Consider the following 16,726-nt stretch of genomic DNA (forward strand, 5'->3'; position numbering starts at 1 on the left):
CATAGCACACCCTGCCAGATTGCTAACATATGGGCAGAGCACTCAGCCAAAGTTTTGAGAGGCTCAGCCCTTGGCAGCTCATTCCCCACTTTCCTGTCTCTACATTCAGGAAATGAAGTCAGATTGTTGATATAAAACAGGCTGGGTTGAAAACTGAGAGGCTGGAAAGGCTGAAGTGGGGGACTGGAAGGGGGAGGTGTGAGGAGATGGGGAGCAGCAGGGGCTCATTGCAGCTTGCCTGGCTTGAGGACTTCTTGTCTTGTGCCCACGTCATCCACTTGATTGCTCTTGCTACCTCCACCTCGAGGATTGATAAGTTGTCCTGGCAGACAGATATTTTGTCTTCCCTGTGGTCTGTGGCAAGATCAGCATGTGGAGATAGTGCTGTCCTGATCACGTGGCAGCATTTATGCGAGAGCTTGGAAAGGGTGAAAGTTGAAACTCTGGCAAGAGCATGTTGTTTCCATATCAGGGACATGGAATTCCCTTACTTTTTGACATTTCTTTCTTAAGAATGACACAATTGCAGAACTTGTATGGAATTATGTGGGTCTAATGCAGAAGGTTTTTCTCAGACATCTTTAACATTGGTAGCTTTTGTTGTATTTTGTTGGGTGGGGTTTTTTGTTGGTTTGGGGTATTTTTGTTTGGTTTGTTGGGGTTTTTTTTATTTTGTTGTTCTTTTTGATTTTTGTTGGGGTTTTTGGGTGGGTTTTTTGGGGGGTGGGGTGGGATGGAGATGGTTGGTGATTTTTTTACTAGCCCACTGGCTAGGGACTGTGGAGTGAATGCAGGGAGCTCCAGTTAAGTGAGGCTGCAGTGGGGATGTTCTGACTCAGCCAGGAACTAGCAGTTGATATTGTTCTCTTCTAGGTCACTAGTTCAGCCTCAGTCAGCATAATAGTAACCCAGAGTAATAGAAAGCTGCAAGTTGTTTGTGGCTCACAGAATCTGAAGTAGTCTGTGTAGCTTTGAGACCAGCATGTGGCTGACAGATATCCCATTAGAAAAATTCCTGCCCGTGTCTAATTAAAAGTGATCAGCAGTATTAGAAAGTCCAGGGAAATTTGTTTGGAAGAATTCTCCTGTTTTCCTCACCTGGCATCTCTGAGAGAGAGTATGGCAACAACACAAGTGATCTCTTCTGTTTGCTAGGTGCAGTTTTTTGGGATACTCTCATTGCTTATGGTTTGTAATGACAGGTACAGTTTGATCTTTGGGATATCTCAGACCTGTGAGGTGCTGGTATCCTTAGCAAACCCAAGTCAATTTAGCTGATGCTTAAGAGAATGTTAGGCTGGAGTTGGCATTGTCTGGGTATTCGAGCTCAGCAGCTTTGTCACTTGTACCTGCTCCTCTGCCCTGCCCTTCCTTCCTGTTCAGCTCTTCAGGATCTCTCCTCACTGACCATCCTTGTTTTCCATACTGTTTTTCCCCAAGAGTGATCATGTTGTTTCCAGCCAGAAGAGGTCTACAAACACACAAGATCTCACAAGGGGACAGTCACACGTGCTTGCTTTGCACATAGGAGTATGCTCTGATTTTGGTTTAGTCTTGGATATCTGCATTCTGCCTTTTGGAGACCAGTGTGAGGGCTCCCTCTCTTGTTATGCTGGGGTATAATTCCCAGCTGGAGTAGGATGCTCTGAATGGGGGCCTTAAACCAAATTCAGTTCTATTAATTTGCTGTAGATACAGATTTGAGATTAAGCAGGGGTTATAATTTCTGACTTAGTTTCTGAATGCAAATGTGAAAGTTAAAACCAAGTTTTGATGTTTTTGTTTTTTATGAAAGTGAAGCGTTCACAGTAGCTAATAGCGTGTAGGACTAGGACTGTAACAAAACGTGTAGGACTAGGACTAGGACTAGGATGAAGTAACAAAATCAGCAAGTCACATTTTCTGAATAGGTAAATTTGAGATATATATATATATATATATATATATATATAATACATATATTTAGCATAATATATAACATCAGGGTTTATTACTTCTGTATCAAACCAGCTTCTCTGTTACATACCTGGGTTTTGCTGAACCTGGACTGACCCCTTTGCTAAGAAGAGTGGGACCACAGTGCTGAGCACAATCAGGAGAAGTTGGACATTGCTGTGTTGGTGCCTGGTCCTGGAGAAGTTAATGGGATAGAGCTGTTGGGCCACATCACAAAAGAAGGACAAACTCTTTTTTTCCAGATTTCCCCTTCTCACACAGACTCAAGGAAATAGAGGACCTGGGTCTGAGAATGCCTTTCTGTTGATGTGGGGCCCTGTTGCTGATGCTCTGTGCTGGCAGAGCAGAAGCACCCCTGGAGCAGGGAGTGACTTGTTCCTCATTGCCTTTTCAGGAGAAGGAGAAGAAGTACATGTTACCAGTGGATAACCTGAAGCTGCGAGACGTGGAGAAGGGGTTCATGTCCAGCAAGCACATCTTTGCTCTCTTCAACACTGAACAGAGGTATGCTCCCATCTCAGCACACCAAGCTGCTGGAACTAGGGACAGCATTTATGTAACAGAGTAGGGATGAGCGTGTTAGGATAGCTGTCCAGGAAAGATGTGAGTGTCCTTTCAGGACAGCCACTTTTGAAGGAGATGGGAGTACTTAACTTCATTCCTTCTGATCTTACAGATATGTATAATTTTCCTTTTGTTTGCCAGTGCATGGCTTGTGGTGTGAACTTAACCCTTCACCCTTTTGGTGTGGTTACTTCAGTCTGCCCGTGGCTGGGATATATATTTATAATCACAATGTTCTTGGTTGGTGACTAGAGAAACCCATAGGACCTGGGATGGATGGAGGAGTCTAGCAGCAAGCAGAATTAAAAAGGGAATCTTTTTCAGGCCTTGTTGAAACATACAACTGATTTGAGAGCAATCAAACTTTATTAAAAAAAATAAAAATTCCTTTTGCAGGGTCATCATGAGGTTCCTAGCAAGGGATCAAATGGCTCTGTCTTAAAATTACAGGAGGATTCCTTAGCCACTGATATCTTCGTCAAATACAGGCAGATCTCTGAGTTGCAAGTGAGAATAATAAAATGTGTGTCTTCCATTTAGGAATGTTTACAAGGACTACCGGCAGCTGGAGCTGGCCTGTGAGACCCAGGAGGAGGTGGATAGCTGGAAGGCTTCCTTCCTTCGTGCAGGGGTCTACCCAGAGCGTGTTGGGGTAAGTGACAGCTGTAGTAATGGGATAGGGAGGAACACAGGAGGTGTCTTGAGAAGGATAACTCCATCTTCTTGTGATAAAAATAAGTCTGTGAGGGTTTTGTGTCTTTCCAGAGGTGAGAATCTTTCATAACTAAAAAATTTTTTGTTATGTCCTGGTGCTTCCATTAGGGAAGCTTGAGATAAAGTAACTGACAGCTTCAAAGAGAAGCTAAAGTAGGAAAAGACTGCCTTGATAAATCCCTCTGGCAGTCCTGTTTTGTGGACATTAAATTCACAGTATAAGGGTGACATTTAACTACCATGACTACTAACTGGTATGGTATCCACTGAGCAAAAGCACCATTCCTTTTTGGTAACTCTGTACAGCCTTATTAGGAACTTCCTGACTTAGCAGTTGTTCTCCCTTTCCTTCCTCCAACTAATTAGGGAGGGACGGTCTCTGAATTTTTCTTTTGCTTAGTATGCAAATATAAATAATATACATTTTTCTTTACTCTAATATGCTCTTTTAGCAAGAACTCTTATCTCTTCCCTTCTCCTCGTCCCACAGCACTTATTGTCAGCATTATTTTCTGCTTTCAAAGTATCTTCTAGACAATTGTGGTATTTGTTTCCATTCAAAGCTTTTCCTGTTCCTTTGTGAAGCTGCTATAAATAGTTTTCTCATTAGAAAAGTGATAATTGCTTTTCTGTTTGTGTTTGTTGCTTCTAATAGATTTCTTACATTCATCTGTCCTGTTACAATTGAATATTGCTGACTTTGCCTTAAAGCATTTCCTAACAAACTGATAAGAGATTTTAAAAAGAGAGTTAGGGACTGGGCTTTAACAGTGACATGACTTCAGATTAGCTTTGAGCCAAACTGGGCCTCCTACCCACAGTGGCCATGGGCCACCAGTTGCTGTACAAGTGGAGAGGTTTGACATGGGAACCCTGATCCCTGTCTCAAAACCACTGTAAGGAATGGCAGTGGCCTTGCCAGGTAAGTAAGTTGTCCTTTGTTGTTAACAATATGGTTTCCTTTGCAGAGCATTCTACTTTTCAGTTTAGCTAAACAGTTCACTTGTTCCTCTTCTAGGTATTGTTGTATTTTTAGTGGGATTGGTCTTTTGCTTGTCAATGCTATTATGGGACCTCCTCCAAACTCTGAGACCAACTAAAAGTCATTTTTTATTTTTTGTCCCTTTTTGTTTTAATTTTTTCCACATATGCTCAAACTGGCCTGCCAGGACAAGGACAAAGTAAGTCTGACCCCCTCTGCCTGTGTTGCCTCCTGGGGCTCTCACCAGAGACCTCTCTCATTTTTTTTCTCCTTTTGTCACAATTTCCTGAGAGGCATTTGCTTCTTCTCCCTCTTTGTACCCTCTGTTGGATTCCTGCTGTCTGTTTCTGTACTTGGTTTGAGTTTTCCTTTTTTCTTTTTATTCCTCCCTTTTTGTATGACTTCTGAATCTTGGTGCAAGCTTATTTTTGGGGGTTTTTTTTACCCCCACTTTTTTTAAGTTGTCCTGTTTAACATCCACTTCCTTTACTTTGTTTCACACTGAGACCTTGCATTCCTACATTATGTAAGATCTTCTCAGCAAAAGCTCAAATGAACAAAAGAATTTGCCCTTTCTCATATATTTTGTTCTCCAAAACAAAAGAGAAGCCATTTCCTACATGGCAAATTGTTCAGACTAGGTCTGTTTAAAACAAAGATGTTTCAATGTACAGTCACAGGTTTGATTTTTTTTTTTAAATAAGCATTGAGGAAGGCAGCAGTTCTTTCATGCTTCAGTGCTTTGAAATTGATCCCAAATGGAGGAGCCTTGGAGATTGCTTGCTGTCAAACAGCACAGTCCAAGTTTTACCTTACAGAATAAACAATGTACTTCAGGCAAACAAGAAGAGATTCATCTGCTTGGTGTGAAAGAACAGATAATTATAACTTATGATGCAGGAGTTGCAGTTGAAGTGATAGGAAAGTTTTCTAGTTGATTCCATCTACTTGTGGTCAGCCTGAGAGGAGCAGTCATTTCACTTCTCTGTATCTGTTTTCTCATTTGTATAATGAGGACAAAGATGCAGCATGGCAGAGAGCCTATGAGACTTAATTTATGGTGAATGATTCTTGGTTTTAACTGACTCTGGTCATGGAAAACCCAGATCAAATGAAGAACCTTTCAGGAAGCTGTAAACATTAAAAAATAATGATACGGCTTTGAGTATGCACTGGAGCCATAACCTCTGAACATGGGTCAGGAGTCCCTGTTGCCTTTCACCTTTTCTTAATAACTTTCTACTAAGAGAGCAGCTTTATTGCTAAAATTTCTCACATCTGAGCTGGAGAAGTCTGTATAAACTTTGTGCATTGACAATCACAGCTCAAAATGTAAGTTTAAATAAGTTTTATTTATTGCATGCGCTTCCTGCCTGTTCCCTTCTACTCTTCTCTTAGCTCTCATGAAAAGCCAATTTTGTGTTACATTTGAAGAGCCAATCTCTCCTTTTTTCTGCAGGCCAGTGAAGCAGAGGAGAATGGAGGAGATAGTTTCATGCACTCCATGGATCCTCAGCTGGAGAGACAAGTGGAAACGATCAGGAACCTGGTGGATTCCTACATGGCAATTGTCAACAAAACCATCAGAGACCTCATGCCGAAGACTATCATGCACCTCATGATAAACAATGTACTTATCACACTGTGGTCAATGGATGTGGGAGTGGCAGAAAGGGGAAAATTAGGGAGGGAGGAAAAGAATGAAGAAAAATGGAGGGCAGCGTGGAAGGAAGAGGTGGGGACAGAACAGAGTGTTTTGGGGAAAGGTAGTGAAAATTGATTCCCTCTCTCTGCTCACTTACAGACCAAGGACTTCATCCATTCAGAGCTGCTGGCAAACCTGTACTCCTGTGGTGACCAAAACACGCTGATGGAGGAGTCGGCGGAGCAGGCCCAGCGACGCGACGAAATGCTGCGCATGTACCATGCCCTGAAAGAGGCCCTCAACATCATCGGGGACATCAACACCAGCACCATCAGCACCCCCATGCCCCCACCGGTGGACGACTCTTGGCTGCAGGTGCAGAGCGTACCGTCCGGACGCAGGTACCAGAGGCTCAGGGGGAGAGCCCCGCAGACCTGCCTGATGCCTCTTCAGTGCCTTGCTGGGGCCTCCCACTGAGACAGGGAGTCCTTCTCTTCTTCCTGTGGATGAAGAGCCCTGGGTATTTCTGCTGGCAGGCTCCTAGGACATATTTACAGAGATTGTTGAGACATTCTAAACTCTTGGGTTGGATGGGGCTGGCATAGTTTTGAAGGCAACCTGGGGCCTGGTGCGGCCCTTGAAAGCCAAAGGGTGGTGTGTAAAGTGATGTGAAGCTAAAGAGAGAAACACAGAAGGCAGCCTGTGGTGGCAGAGGGATCCCAGAGCTGTTGCTGCAGTTGAATGCCTTTGTTTGTTTGGCAGATCCCCCACATCCAGCCCCACGCCGCAGAGGAGAGCTCCTGCAGTGCCCCCAGCCAGACCTGGATCTCGTGGACCAGCTCCTGGGCCACCTCCTGCTGGTGGGTCCGCCCCCCCTGTGCCCTCCAGGCCAGGTGCCTCTCCTGATCCCTTCGGGCCCCCACCTCAGGTTCCTTCTCGGCCTAATCGTGCTCCTCCTGGTGTTCCCAGGTAAGTCCTGAAACACTGCTCGACACAGGTGGAGTATGTTCTGGTTTTGGGTTGGAGCCTTGGCAGCACTTGGCCTGCCTGGGCCATAGGAGGAGAATGGAGGTCATGGTGTGAGTACAGCCTTTGGATATTTGAATTGGATCCAGAGGCAGGAGCATTATTGTCCTCTGAGATTTCATTGTATGGATGAGGCAATGCCAAGGCAGCTCTCAGAAACAGAGGGGCAGCTGTTTCTCTCTACAAGCCACTATAAAGAATGTGGGAGAACACCTTGTACCCAAGGTTTACAGCAATTGTACCAATGCCTGTAGTCACCAGATAAATCACAGGACTGGGGTGAGATTCCCCTCTGTGTAGGGCTCCCCAGAGACTGAAGTTTCCCCTTTCCTCTTGGCCCAGAGTTCTTCAAGGTGAGTTGGAAGACCTTCAAAGTTGTTCAGTTGCTTTTTGACTAGGAGAGTATCACAGGATCACTGGCAGGGAAATGAATTCTTAGGCAATTTTGTTGTTTGTGTAATCAACTTCAGCATTTTCCAGTCTAGAGGGTTCAAATCACACAGCTTTGCTTTCCCATTAGGAAACTTATTTCCTTTCCTGTTCAGTCACTTCAGACACACTTCAAAATAGTAATAAGGGATTATCCCCTGTGCAGCTGAGTACGTGTTCCTGAACAAGACTTGGGAAGCAGTCTGGAACCAGGAATGCTTTTATGTTGGGTACTTGGTTTCCCTTGAGGAAGAGGAGGTAATTGCAGTGTTAAGAGCAAACAACCAGAAGCTCCCCAGTGACATGCCAGAGGGAATGCTTCCCTTGTGGAAGACACCTCTCCAGTGGGTGCTGGTGGCACAGGTCTGAAACATTGCTATTTTCTGTGGAAACACCAAGCCTGTCAATGGTTGGGGATGATGTATGGCAGAGTGGGTTCAGCATTCCTCCTGTGATAGTGCCCCAGCTCATCTTTGGCGTTGCCTGTTTGGAGGGAAGTGTTCTCTGCCAGGCTGCAGCCAGCCCAGAGGTGGATGAGTCCAGACAGCTTTATAGACCAGTTTCTGGACTTTGGTGTATGTAAATGGTTTTACTTTCTTGGTGCCTTTGCCCCTGTCCTTCCTATGCACCTTGATGCAGCTCCCACAGTAACTTGTCCTCACATACCTCAGTGTTGCCATGGAGACTGTGGAGTCACCTATGGATGTCAGCATGCTTCTACTGTGTATTTTGGCTCCTGCTTCTTGTGACCCTGCCTTTCCATATATTGTTACTTTGTGGTTTTCTTTTCAGTATACTTACGCTTCTTTCTGTCTCCATCTTCCTCCTTTCACTCAGTTTCATTTCTTCACTCATGAAAAATATTCTATATACCTGGCCATCGTGATAGGATTCCCCAAATGGGCTGGGAAATGAATTGGCCTTTTTTTGAAGAAATCTGTCATAGCCTATCTTAATGGCTTTTCTGCCTTTTGCATGAGGAGAAGGGCTTAGGGAAAGGTAGGGAAAACAGCACTGGAGTAGAGGAGGAAAGAGTTTCACGTTTGACTGAGCAACCCCTTGGTTTAGGAGAGATGGTAGGTTGGATTGCATGCTACTGACTTGCCCTGATCTGGAGTTGAGAATGTAATTCCAGAAGCTGTGAAGTGTGATGCTCATTCTCTGATCCCCCTCTCTGATTCTTCCAGTTGTTCATAGACTCCTCCGGATCCTGATACCAGCTTGTCATTTGAGTTCACTGATGAATGGAGAATTTCCAATGACAAGGGACTCTTTCTCTTCCTCTCCTGTATATAGAATAAGAATGTTCCCTGCTAGCACTTGGACTCGGGTCCTTCTGCCATGGGTGAACGAATGCCATCTCCATTGTTGCTTTTTTAATACCCATCTTTCCCTTGCTAACCGGGCTGTGTAGTGTGCGTGGGGGAGAGGAACAAAGCTCTTGTGTTCAGCACGAGGGGGCTTTGATGGAGGAGCTGGTGGTATGGAGTGAATACAAATATGTGGTGGTGGCTGGGTGGTATTTTGTGTGCTCATTGATGTCTGTGTAGAAGTTTGGTAGTTTTATGTCTCTGGTTTGAGCATCTGATTTTATGAATGATGAACTTACACAAGTGTCACGCTGCTCCCTTTTCATAAACATAAGTTTCACATATAATCACCACATGGCACATTTTTTTGCACAGAAAGATTTTCCTGCATATAATTAAGAACACTTAAAACAAAGACCTACCATCCTCCTTCTGTGCTTAGCATTTACTCAGTTTACTGTGGAAGTCCATATAGACAAATAAATAATTTTGGGAGCTGAAAGTTATAAACCATCCAAGATTCTATCAGTGTGCAATGGACTGCATTTAGGATTTGACCTGGGAAAGAAGTCTATGAACGTATTCCTCCAGGTATTTAGACTCTTTACTTTAAAACAGTTTGATAGAAAGTGTAGATGGAAAAGCTTGAAGGAGAATTAAGGAAGTTTCAGTGAGAATGACACAACCATTGGAAAAATGTGTTGAAGGCATTAGTGGTTTCTCCATTGTTTGGTATCACAAGGGCATGGATTTGGGGTTACCTCCTGGCACGGGTGGTTCTCACTGGCTGCTGTGCTGGTCAATACAATGGAAACACATCACTGGAACTCCCAAAGGGTTCCTGGACACACGGTTTCAAGAGACAAATTATCTCCTTTGTGATTTAGTAGCCAGTGTCCATGCCCATGGCTGGGGGTTGGAACTAGATGATCTTTAAGGTCCCTTCCAACCCAAGCCGTTCTATGATGAGGTCACACAGCTGTATGACCTGAATTATTCAGGAGGTTGGACTAGCTGATTTCATGATTTATGAACTTCAGAAAAACCTCCACCTGCGTTGTGCCTTTTGGGGCAGTGCTCAGGACTGCATCTTATCTCCTCTTTCCTGAGCTCGCTCTTAAACATTTAATGTGATCAGAAAATAGGAATCCTTGGTGAGAGACAAGCCCAACTACCTGTGCCCAGCTGGTGGGTGCTGAAACCTGGGTATGACACTGGTGTGAATGTCAGCCTGGATGTGTGAGGAACTTGGGTGAGTGAGCAACAGCCAGTAGGTGTGTGGACAGATGGATGGGTTTTGATGCACCCCTGTGCACAACAGGGTCTGGATGTGTGTAAAGATGAGGCTATGAGTGTTTTCTGTGTGTTTGCAGTCCCCCTACTCATGCTATGTTTGAAGGGGGATGTGTGACTGTGGCTGTGCAAGCGCATGTGTATCTGTTCCACCTTCCTGACAGTCTGTGTGGCCTCTGCCTTGAACTGTCTGAACTGCCATGTTGATTTCGTGTTGTCTTTCAGAATCACTATCAGTGACCCCTGAGGACTGGCAGCCACGGTAGGTTTTGCACTCTCGCTGCAATGCATGAGTCACTGTGTCCCCATCCTCCAGCACTGCTCTGCAGCTCTCCTCTGCTGCCCAGTTCTTGTGTTAGTAACAGAGTCCCTTGTCTGATGAACCACCTCTGCCAGGATCTCATAAAGGGAGGAGTCTTGAACAGAAAAACCGGCTGATCAGGGAAAGAGCAGCTGCTTGAGCTGCAGGAGCTTGGAAAGCCTCAGTACCTGATTTAAGGTCTGGAGGACGCTTTCTCTGCTTCTAAACAGAGAAGGTGGGATGGGGGAATGAGCTCTGGCAACAAGGTCTAAACTGTGTCTTTTATTTGACACTAACTATAAGATCAGCTGAATAAACTCTGCTTTGATTTGGTCTGTCAGCTCTGTTAGGATCAAGACAGAGACTTGGGGAGCTGATAGTTCAGACTCCTCTTCTTATACTCTAATGTCTGGCTGGAGAAGTGCTCCCATCCTCACTGTATCCCTAGTGCTCATGGAAGTCAAGAGGAGTTTGGGTCATTAATATCAGGACTTCCATGTCTGAGTGCAGGGTAACTCTGACATTGAATGTTCCCTGTTATCCTTGTGTCCCATCATCAGATAGATGTGAACTCCCTTTGTTCTTTCCTTGACCCTTTACCTTCTAGGTTACTCTCCTGCTTCCATTCAAACTGGGTCTCTCCTCTGCCTGCTTGCCCCTGCAGGAGGAAGGATGTAGTGATCTGTGTCCCTCAGACACTCTGCCCTGAGCTCCAGCCCATTTCCCTGTCCTCTCTTTCCCTGCATTGTTCAGTGATGTAGCGGGGTGTGGGTTTGTGCTGTGTACTGCTCATCCTGTTAGCATCAGTGGGGGTGTGAAGAGGGACATTAGCAAATTCTCCCGAGTCCTTTTCTTGGGAGCCTCCAGCCCTTATTGATAAAGAGGTACAGAGAGCAAAACAGGGCAGGTGTGGATTTTTTGGACCCCTTCTCCCTTCCTCTGTGGATGTTTCATGACAGAGGAGTGGAGCAGCAGCAGCTCCTGCAGATTCCCTTGCTGCTGGTTGTGGCAGATCTGGGGGCGAGGAGAATATGCTGAAATTTTACTTTAATAGGAATAGCAGAAGTTCAATCCCCTCTTCTGGGGCAGGGGAGTCCCAGCCAGCCCCCATCTTGCAGTAGATGGTGTCTGTTACTGCTGCACAGAACTGCAGTTAGAGAGCTGAGAGGTGCCACATTGCAGTGATTGCTCATAATTGACATCTTCGAGGATGTCATCGTCAACCCTCCTCATTGATGACACACTGCAGAGGTGTTGGAGCAATCAGCAGTTTCCTCCAATATTCTGCCTACTGCAGACATCCCTGACAGCCCTGAAAACATGCATCCTGGGTGAACAACCTTGGGAAGGAGCCTTGCTGTTGTGTGTACCCCATTCTGGGACTCGCTGTTATGGGGCATTCTGTTTTTAATCTGGCATAAAGAGCACCAAGGAAATAAAAATTTTTAAAAAACCAAAACAAACAAACAAAAACAAAAAAACACCTGAAAACCCCAAACAAACAAAAAAAGAACCCCAAATGATCCAAAAAATTACACCCAAAACCTTATGCAGTCCAAGGGAATAAACATAATATTTTCCCACCTCTGTTAGAGCTTTAGAAACGGAACTCCCTATGAGCCCAGTGGTTCTTAGATAGGATTAGCTCAGTGTTCTCTTTGGGTATGGCCTGAAAGACTGACTTCAAAGAATGTGACAGTCACTGTAACTCATCTCCCTGGGCTGCTGCCAGGGCTCAGGTCTTCCTTCTCATGTACTGGGGACATCCACAGGCTTCCCTCTGAGCAAAACTTTGTTCCTTTTCCTGATAGACAAAAGTGACTTTTCAGTGATATAAAAAGGCTTGACTAGCAATGTAGTCAGACTGAAATAGCATTTTGGGGGTAAATGTTGCCTGAGAGACATCTCTGTCCCTTTTAGTGCTGGGAAAGTTTTCAGCCTTTTCTAACCTTACTAGGCAGATTTTGTAAGCATCTCCAAAACTTCAACAGAAACAGCCTACAAGTTTAGAAAGTGACAGCCCCACACCCTAAAATGCTTTGAATGCCAAGAGAAATAAGTCTGCAAAAATCAATCATAGTACATCACAAAAAAGCAGCCCATCTACCTGTGAATTACTTGTGCTCCTTTCAGCCCTATTTATCCTGCTAGGGTCAAGTGGCCACTCCTGCCAGAACACTTTACATACTCTGATGGCTTCAAGCATCCTTTTCATGTGAACCCTCAGAGGCTTTTAGCACACCCTGTGCAAACTCCTGAAATGCAAACAGTCCGTCAACCTTATAAAAAAATGCCTTCTAACGTAATGATGCAACAGCATCTCACTAAATGTTGAGCTGAAGTTCTCTTAAGGTTTTAATTCAGGTGCTGTTGCTGTTCCAATAACAGTTGAAAAGGGTTGGTGTGGCATTTACATCATGAGCACCCTTAGAGATAATGCACAGATCCCACATGTCATGAAGCTCTGAGGCTTAATAGATCTGGAGCAGTAAGTTCTGCTGAGGTTTAATAAACAGGACTGGAGAGTTGTTCTGGTTTATTTGCTAAATGAGGCAACTTGCTCCAGTTTATAGGAGTGTAACTCCTCTAGTTCCAGTGTGATTCTAGACTACTGGTACAAATATCCTCCTCTGCCCCTCTCCCTTCCCTCCCCTCAGCCCCTATGTCAGGAGAGGGCCTTCATTTCTAGCAGACTTGATTCTCTGTAATCTAAATCTTGTCAGTGTAGTTATTGAGGCATTAATTTTGTGACACCTGGTTCTGTATGATCAGTGCAAGGGCTTCACTTCCATTAGGTCTACATGCTGTTGGCTTTGCTCTTTGCATTTCAGGCAGTTTGGACCTTAAAACTACTCTGGCTTGGTACTGGACAATTTATGTATCTTAATGAAACATCAGCAAAATGCAGTTGAGGTTGCAGACACTGCAGGGGCATGCTTTAAAGGAAAAACACAGATTGGACTCAGTCTTACAGAACACATTTTTATTTATAGCCTTCTTACAGCCTGTAGTCTGAGACTGAAGTGATATTTAAGGTAATGAGCTGAGAGCCATGTCAAGGGTGTTGTTTTGTATGTTTTTGTCACAGCTTTTTTTTTCCCCCAGTCCCTTACAGGAAGGAGATTCTAAAACACTTAATTCATGCAGAGGACAAACACTTAAGTTGCTGCCCATTTATGTAGCTAAAGTATTAGCAAAAGAGTTGGAACAGATTGAGTAGGAGTAGCCAAAGTTCATTTTATTGAAGTAGAAGCTGCATTTGCTCTGCACAAACTGGAAAATTGAAAGCCGTAAGCTTGCCCCTGACATCCAAATCAGCTTCATGTCAGAATAGGGAATCTCAGGCTTGCAGTAGCTTTGAGGACAGGGGAAGAAGGTGCTCCTCCAAACCAGCCAAGAGCCTCTGGCAGCAGCGCGTCTCAGAGGACCCCATCCATGCTGTGTGACTGTCATGTGCTTGATACAGGAGCTCACTGTTGTCCGTGCTTCTCCACTCAGCCCAGAGCCACGGCACTTACTGGCAGTAAATCTCTGCACTTCCAAATTTCAGAGGGAAGCAAAACTGGCAGTCCAGGGTATTGTTCTAGTGATGATCTGTGCTGTGCAGAAAGGCCAGTGCGAGGCTGCGTAGAAGTCTTTGAGTCTCCTTTGTGGAGCTGCACTCTGGGGGTTTGTGCCTCAGGTTGGATTCTTTTGCTGGCTCACGCAAAGTGGAGAAGCATGTGTGGTTGTGACTGCAATTGCTGTGCTAACCACAGTGTGTGTTCTCTTGTTTTTGTTTCCTGCTTTTTCACAGCAGAAGGGGCCCCGCCTCACCTACTCGACCTACCATAATCCGACCGGCTGAACCGTCCCTCTTAGATTTATAACTTGAGGCTGTAGACAGCTGGCGACGAGTGCCGTGCTGGTGGCTTCCCCATTCCACCCTCCCTTCCACAGCCACAGTCACTCCTCTCATCCATCCCACATCCCTGCCTCCCACCACCCTTCCCCGGTGTGTCGTAAAACTCTAGCCTAGTGATTGAGCTCTTCGTCTTCGCTCGTGCGTCCTGTATTGCTTTGTGAGCATAGAGTAGCCTTCATTCAGTGGCATGGATCCCTGAAGTACACAGGCTCCTTGGAGAGATCAGCCACAGGGACGTCCTTAGGTCCAAGTGGTGGCTGTCCGTCCAGTAATTCCATCTGCCTAGTCTAGCCTGGACAAGTGTCCTGCCTGCAAAAGTTAGCTGTAGCACCCAGGACTGAGCTGTAGCTGTTTTCTTTCCTTGTAGTTTAAGACAAAAACGTGGCTTAGCAAAAATATGCTGTCAAAACACATGACACCTGTTAGGAACAGATTAAATGTCCTGTGTATTAGCTTGACTCTCTAAGGTGCAAAAATTTCATGTTGGGAACAGTGCAATCAACTTCATATCAAATTGAGGCAGGGAGATCAGCAAAGGGGGGAATCAATGGATCAGCCCAGTCCTGTCAGAGTGAAGTCTGAGATAGCGCACACACCTCAGCGTGCAGGGAGCTCACAGACCTGCTCACACTTGGCTCCTGGAGCCGGGCATTCCTACTGGGGACACACTGGCTCCTGCCAGCAGTTGTCTTGCATCACCATTTTTGGCTGACTTTCCTGAACCCAGCAGGGCGAGGGGAATAGACACGCTGCTCCCCCCTTGCAAACGGACAGCCAAATGTTTCAGGGAGTTTGCTGTGTGGTGTTTTGTTGAAAATATTTCTGCTATGAACTAAGCACATCTTTCAGTGTTTTTGGGGTACTGTGGTGACTTCTTCCGTAGCCTTTTCTTGCATGTGGATGGTACGTGTTTGGGGCAACTTGTAACCGTTGTTGATCACAACTCATCTTAAGGTTTGGTTTTTACTTTTCATGCTACATGTATTTAAAAAAAAAACAAAAAAAACAAAAAAAAAACCTACTTGAGAATTAAAAAAATTATCAACCCTGTACATCTCAGATGTCATGTCTCTACCAGAGCTAAATGAACCACCTCTGTTGCAGGCTGTCCTCCAGGCCTGATTCCTGTTGCAGTTCTCTCATTTCAGTGCTATTACTCTTAATTTCTGTTGTGGATCCTCTATTGTTCTGATGCCAGTTCCTTTCTGTATTTTAACTATTGTTTTACTACTTCTCCCCCTTCTCCTTCCCTTTCCCTTTTTCTTTGTTTTTCTTGTCTTTAACCTCCAGCCGGCCGGGTAAGGCCAGTCCCGCCCGCCCGGAGAGCCCAAAACCACCATTTGACATGTAGGCCTGCTCCCTCTGAGACTCTTTGCCTGCCTCTTAGCTGTTCTGTCCTGGAATGGTCTGACTCGAATCTCACACATGGCTTGTTTTGTTTGTAACTTGTGACACACACATATCAGATGTGATTGTAGTGAAACTGTTTTTGGGGTTTTTTTGTTTGGGTTTTTTTTTTCTTTTTTTTCTTCCCAGCTGCTTAAAGGAGTTAAACAAGTATATTGTAGTAATGAGAAACATATCTTTACTGTTATAAATATCTATAAATATATATATAAGATGAAAAATCTATATATGTCCAGGTGTTAAAAGCCATTTGTGCTTCCATGTGAATTTTAGGAAATACTTAAGTAGGAAAAGAATATCTATATACATATATATATACACACACACATCCAAAAAGTTAACCAAATCCCAATGTTGAGTTTTTGAGCTGATTGTTAAATTCTCTGCTGTGTGCAGTTGGGTTATTGTATTACCCCAGACTTGTGGGTGAACTGTCTCAGTGCTGGTAGTAGCTGTGATGCAGTTTGTGATCTACCTGTCACTCTTGTTTATTGGATGAAATAAACTCTCATTTCTGTATAATGAAGGTCTCCATGACTAGAATAAAACCATCTCTCTTTCTCTTGCTTTTTCTCTGGGTGGCTTTCAAGCTGTGTGTGATCATAACCTGATGTTTTCATTCCATAGAGTGAACAAGCTGTACATGCAATCAGGGGTTGTCACTGATAGGGAAGGTGGAGCAGATCTGCATCAGCTCTGAGTGGCCAGGAATTGCAGTAGAATGAAACAGCTTGTCAGGTGCAGAAAGGTAGATCCCTGTGCAGAAGGAATTGTGTGGAGGTGCTTCAGAGATGGGGGCGTACAGAAGGTGGGAGTTAGCACACAAATTGCTTCTTAAAAGGGATTTTTGCCTATAGTTCTTGTGGAGCACTGCAAATGGACATTGAGTAAAGGTAAGGTCCAGGAATCACTCCTGAAAGGGGTCAGGGTGAAAAATGAAGCTGAAGCTGGGGTCTGGATATGAAATGATAGCCAAGAACCACCTCTCAGGCTTGTCAGCAGTCTGTACAGAAAACATTCATGAAAGCTCAGTGGAAATGGCTTCACTGTCAGGGCAGGTGCTTTCAATAATTCATTCATTCTTCTCTTTTTCTGGCCAAATTTCCAGGTGGTCTGTGCAGAAGAAATACCTCTAGTCAGTATCCCTCTGAATAAGTTTATTCAGAAAGCAAATTTGTAGCAGGGTTAAGTCACC

At 44.7% G+C, this 16,726-nt stretch overlaps 1 protein-coding gene across 3 annotated transcripts in view; it reads left to right on the forward strand.

Moving 5' to 3' along the window:
- The window catches only part of DNM1 (dynamin 1), a 65,124-nt gene extending 49,071 nt beyond the window's left edge, over positions 1 to 16,053 (forward strand). The window contains exons 15-21 of one of the 3 annotated variants that reach the window (XM_058853814.1): positions 2,351 to 2,460; positions 3,061 to 3,172; positions 4,404 to 4,415; positions 5,676 to 5,846; positions 6,021 to 6,262; positions 6,624 to 6,830; positions 14,017 to 16,053. In XM_058853814.1, coding sequence (XP_058709797.1) covers positions 2,351 to 2,460; positions 3,061 to 3,172; positions 4,404 to 4,415; positions 5,676 to 5,846; positions 6,021 to 6,262; positions 6,624 to 6,830; positions 14,017 to 14,089 — 927 coding nt within the window. In that variant the 3' untranslated portion in view covers positions 14,090 to 16,053. The remainder of the gene's footprint in view (positions 1 to 2,350; positions 2,461 to 3,060; positions 3,173 to 4,403; positions 4,416 to 5,675; positions 5,847 to 6,020; positions 6,263 to 6,623; positions 6,831 to 14,016) is intronic. The other 2 variants (XM_058853815.1, XM_058853816.1) reach the window with 2 other exon arrangements.
- The last annotated feature ends 673 nt before the right edge of the window (positions 16,054 to 16,726 follow it).

The sequence above is a fragment of the Poecile atricapillus genome, chromosome 20 (genome assembly GCF_030490865.1).
Source record: "Poecile atricapillus isolate bPoeAtr1 chromosome 20, bPoeAtr1.hap1, whole genome shotgun sequence".
NCBI classification, from domain to species: Eukaryota; Metazoa; Chordata; class Aves; order Passeriformes; family Paridae; genus Poecile; species Poecile atricapillus.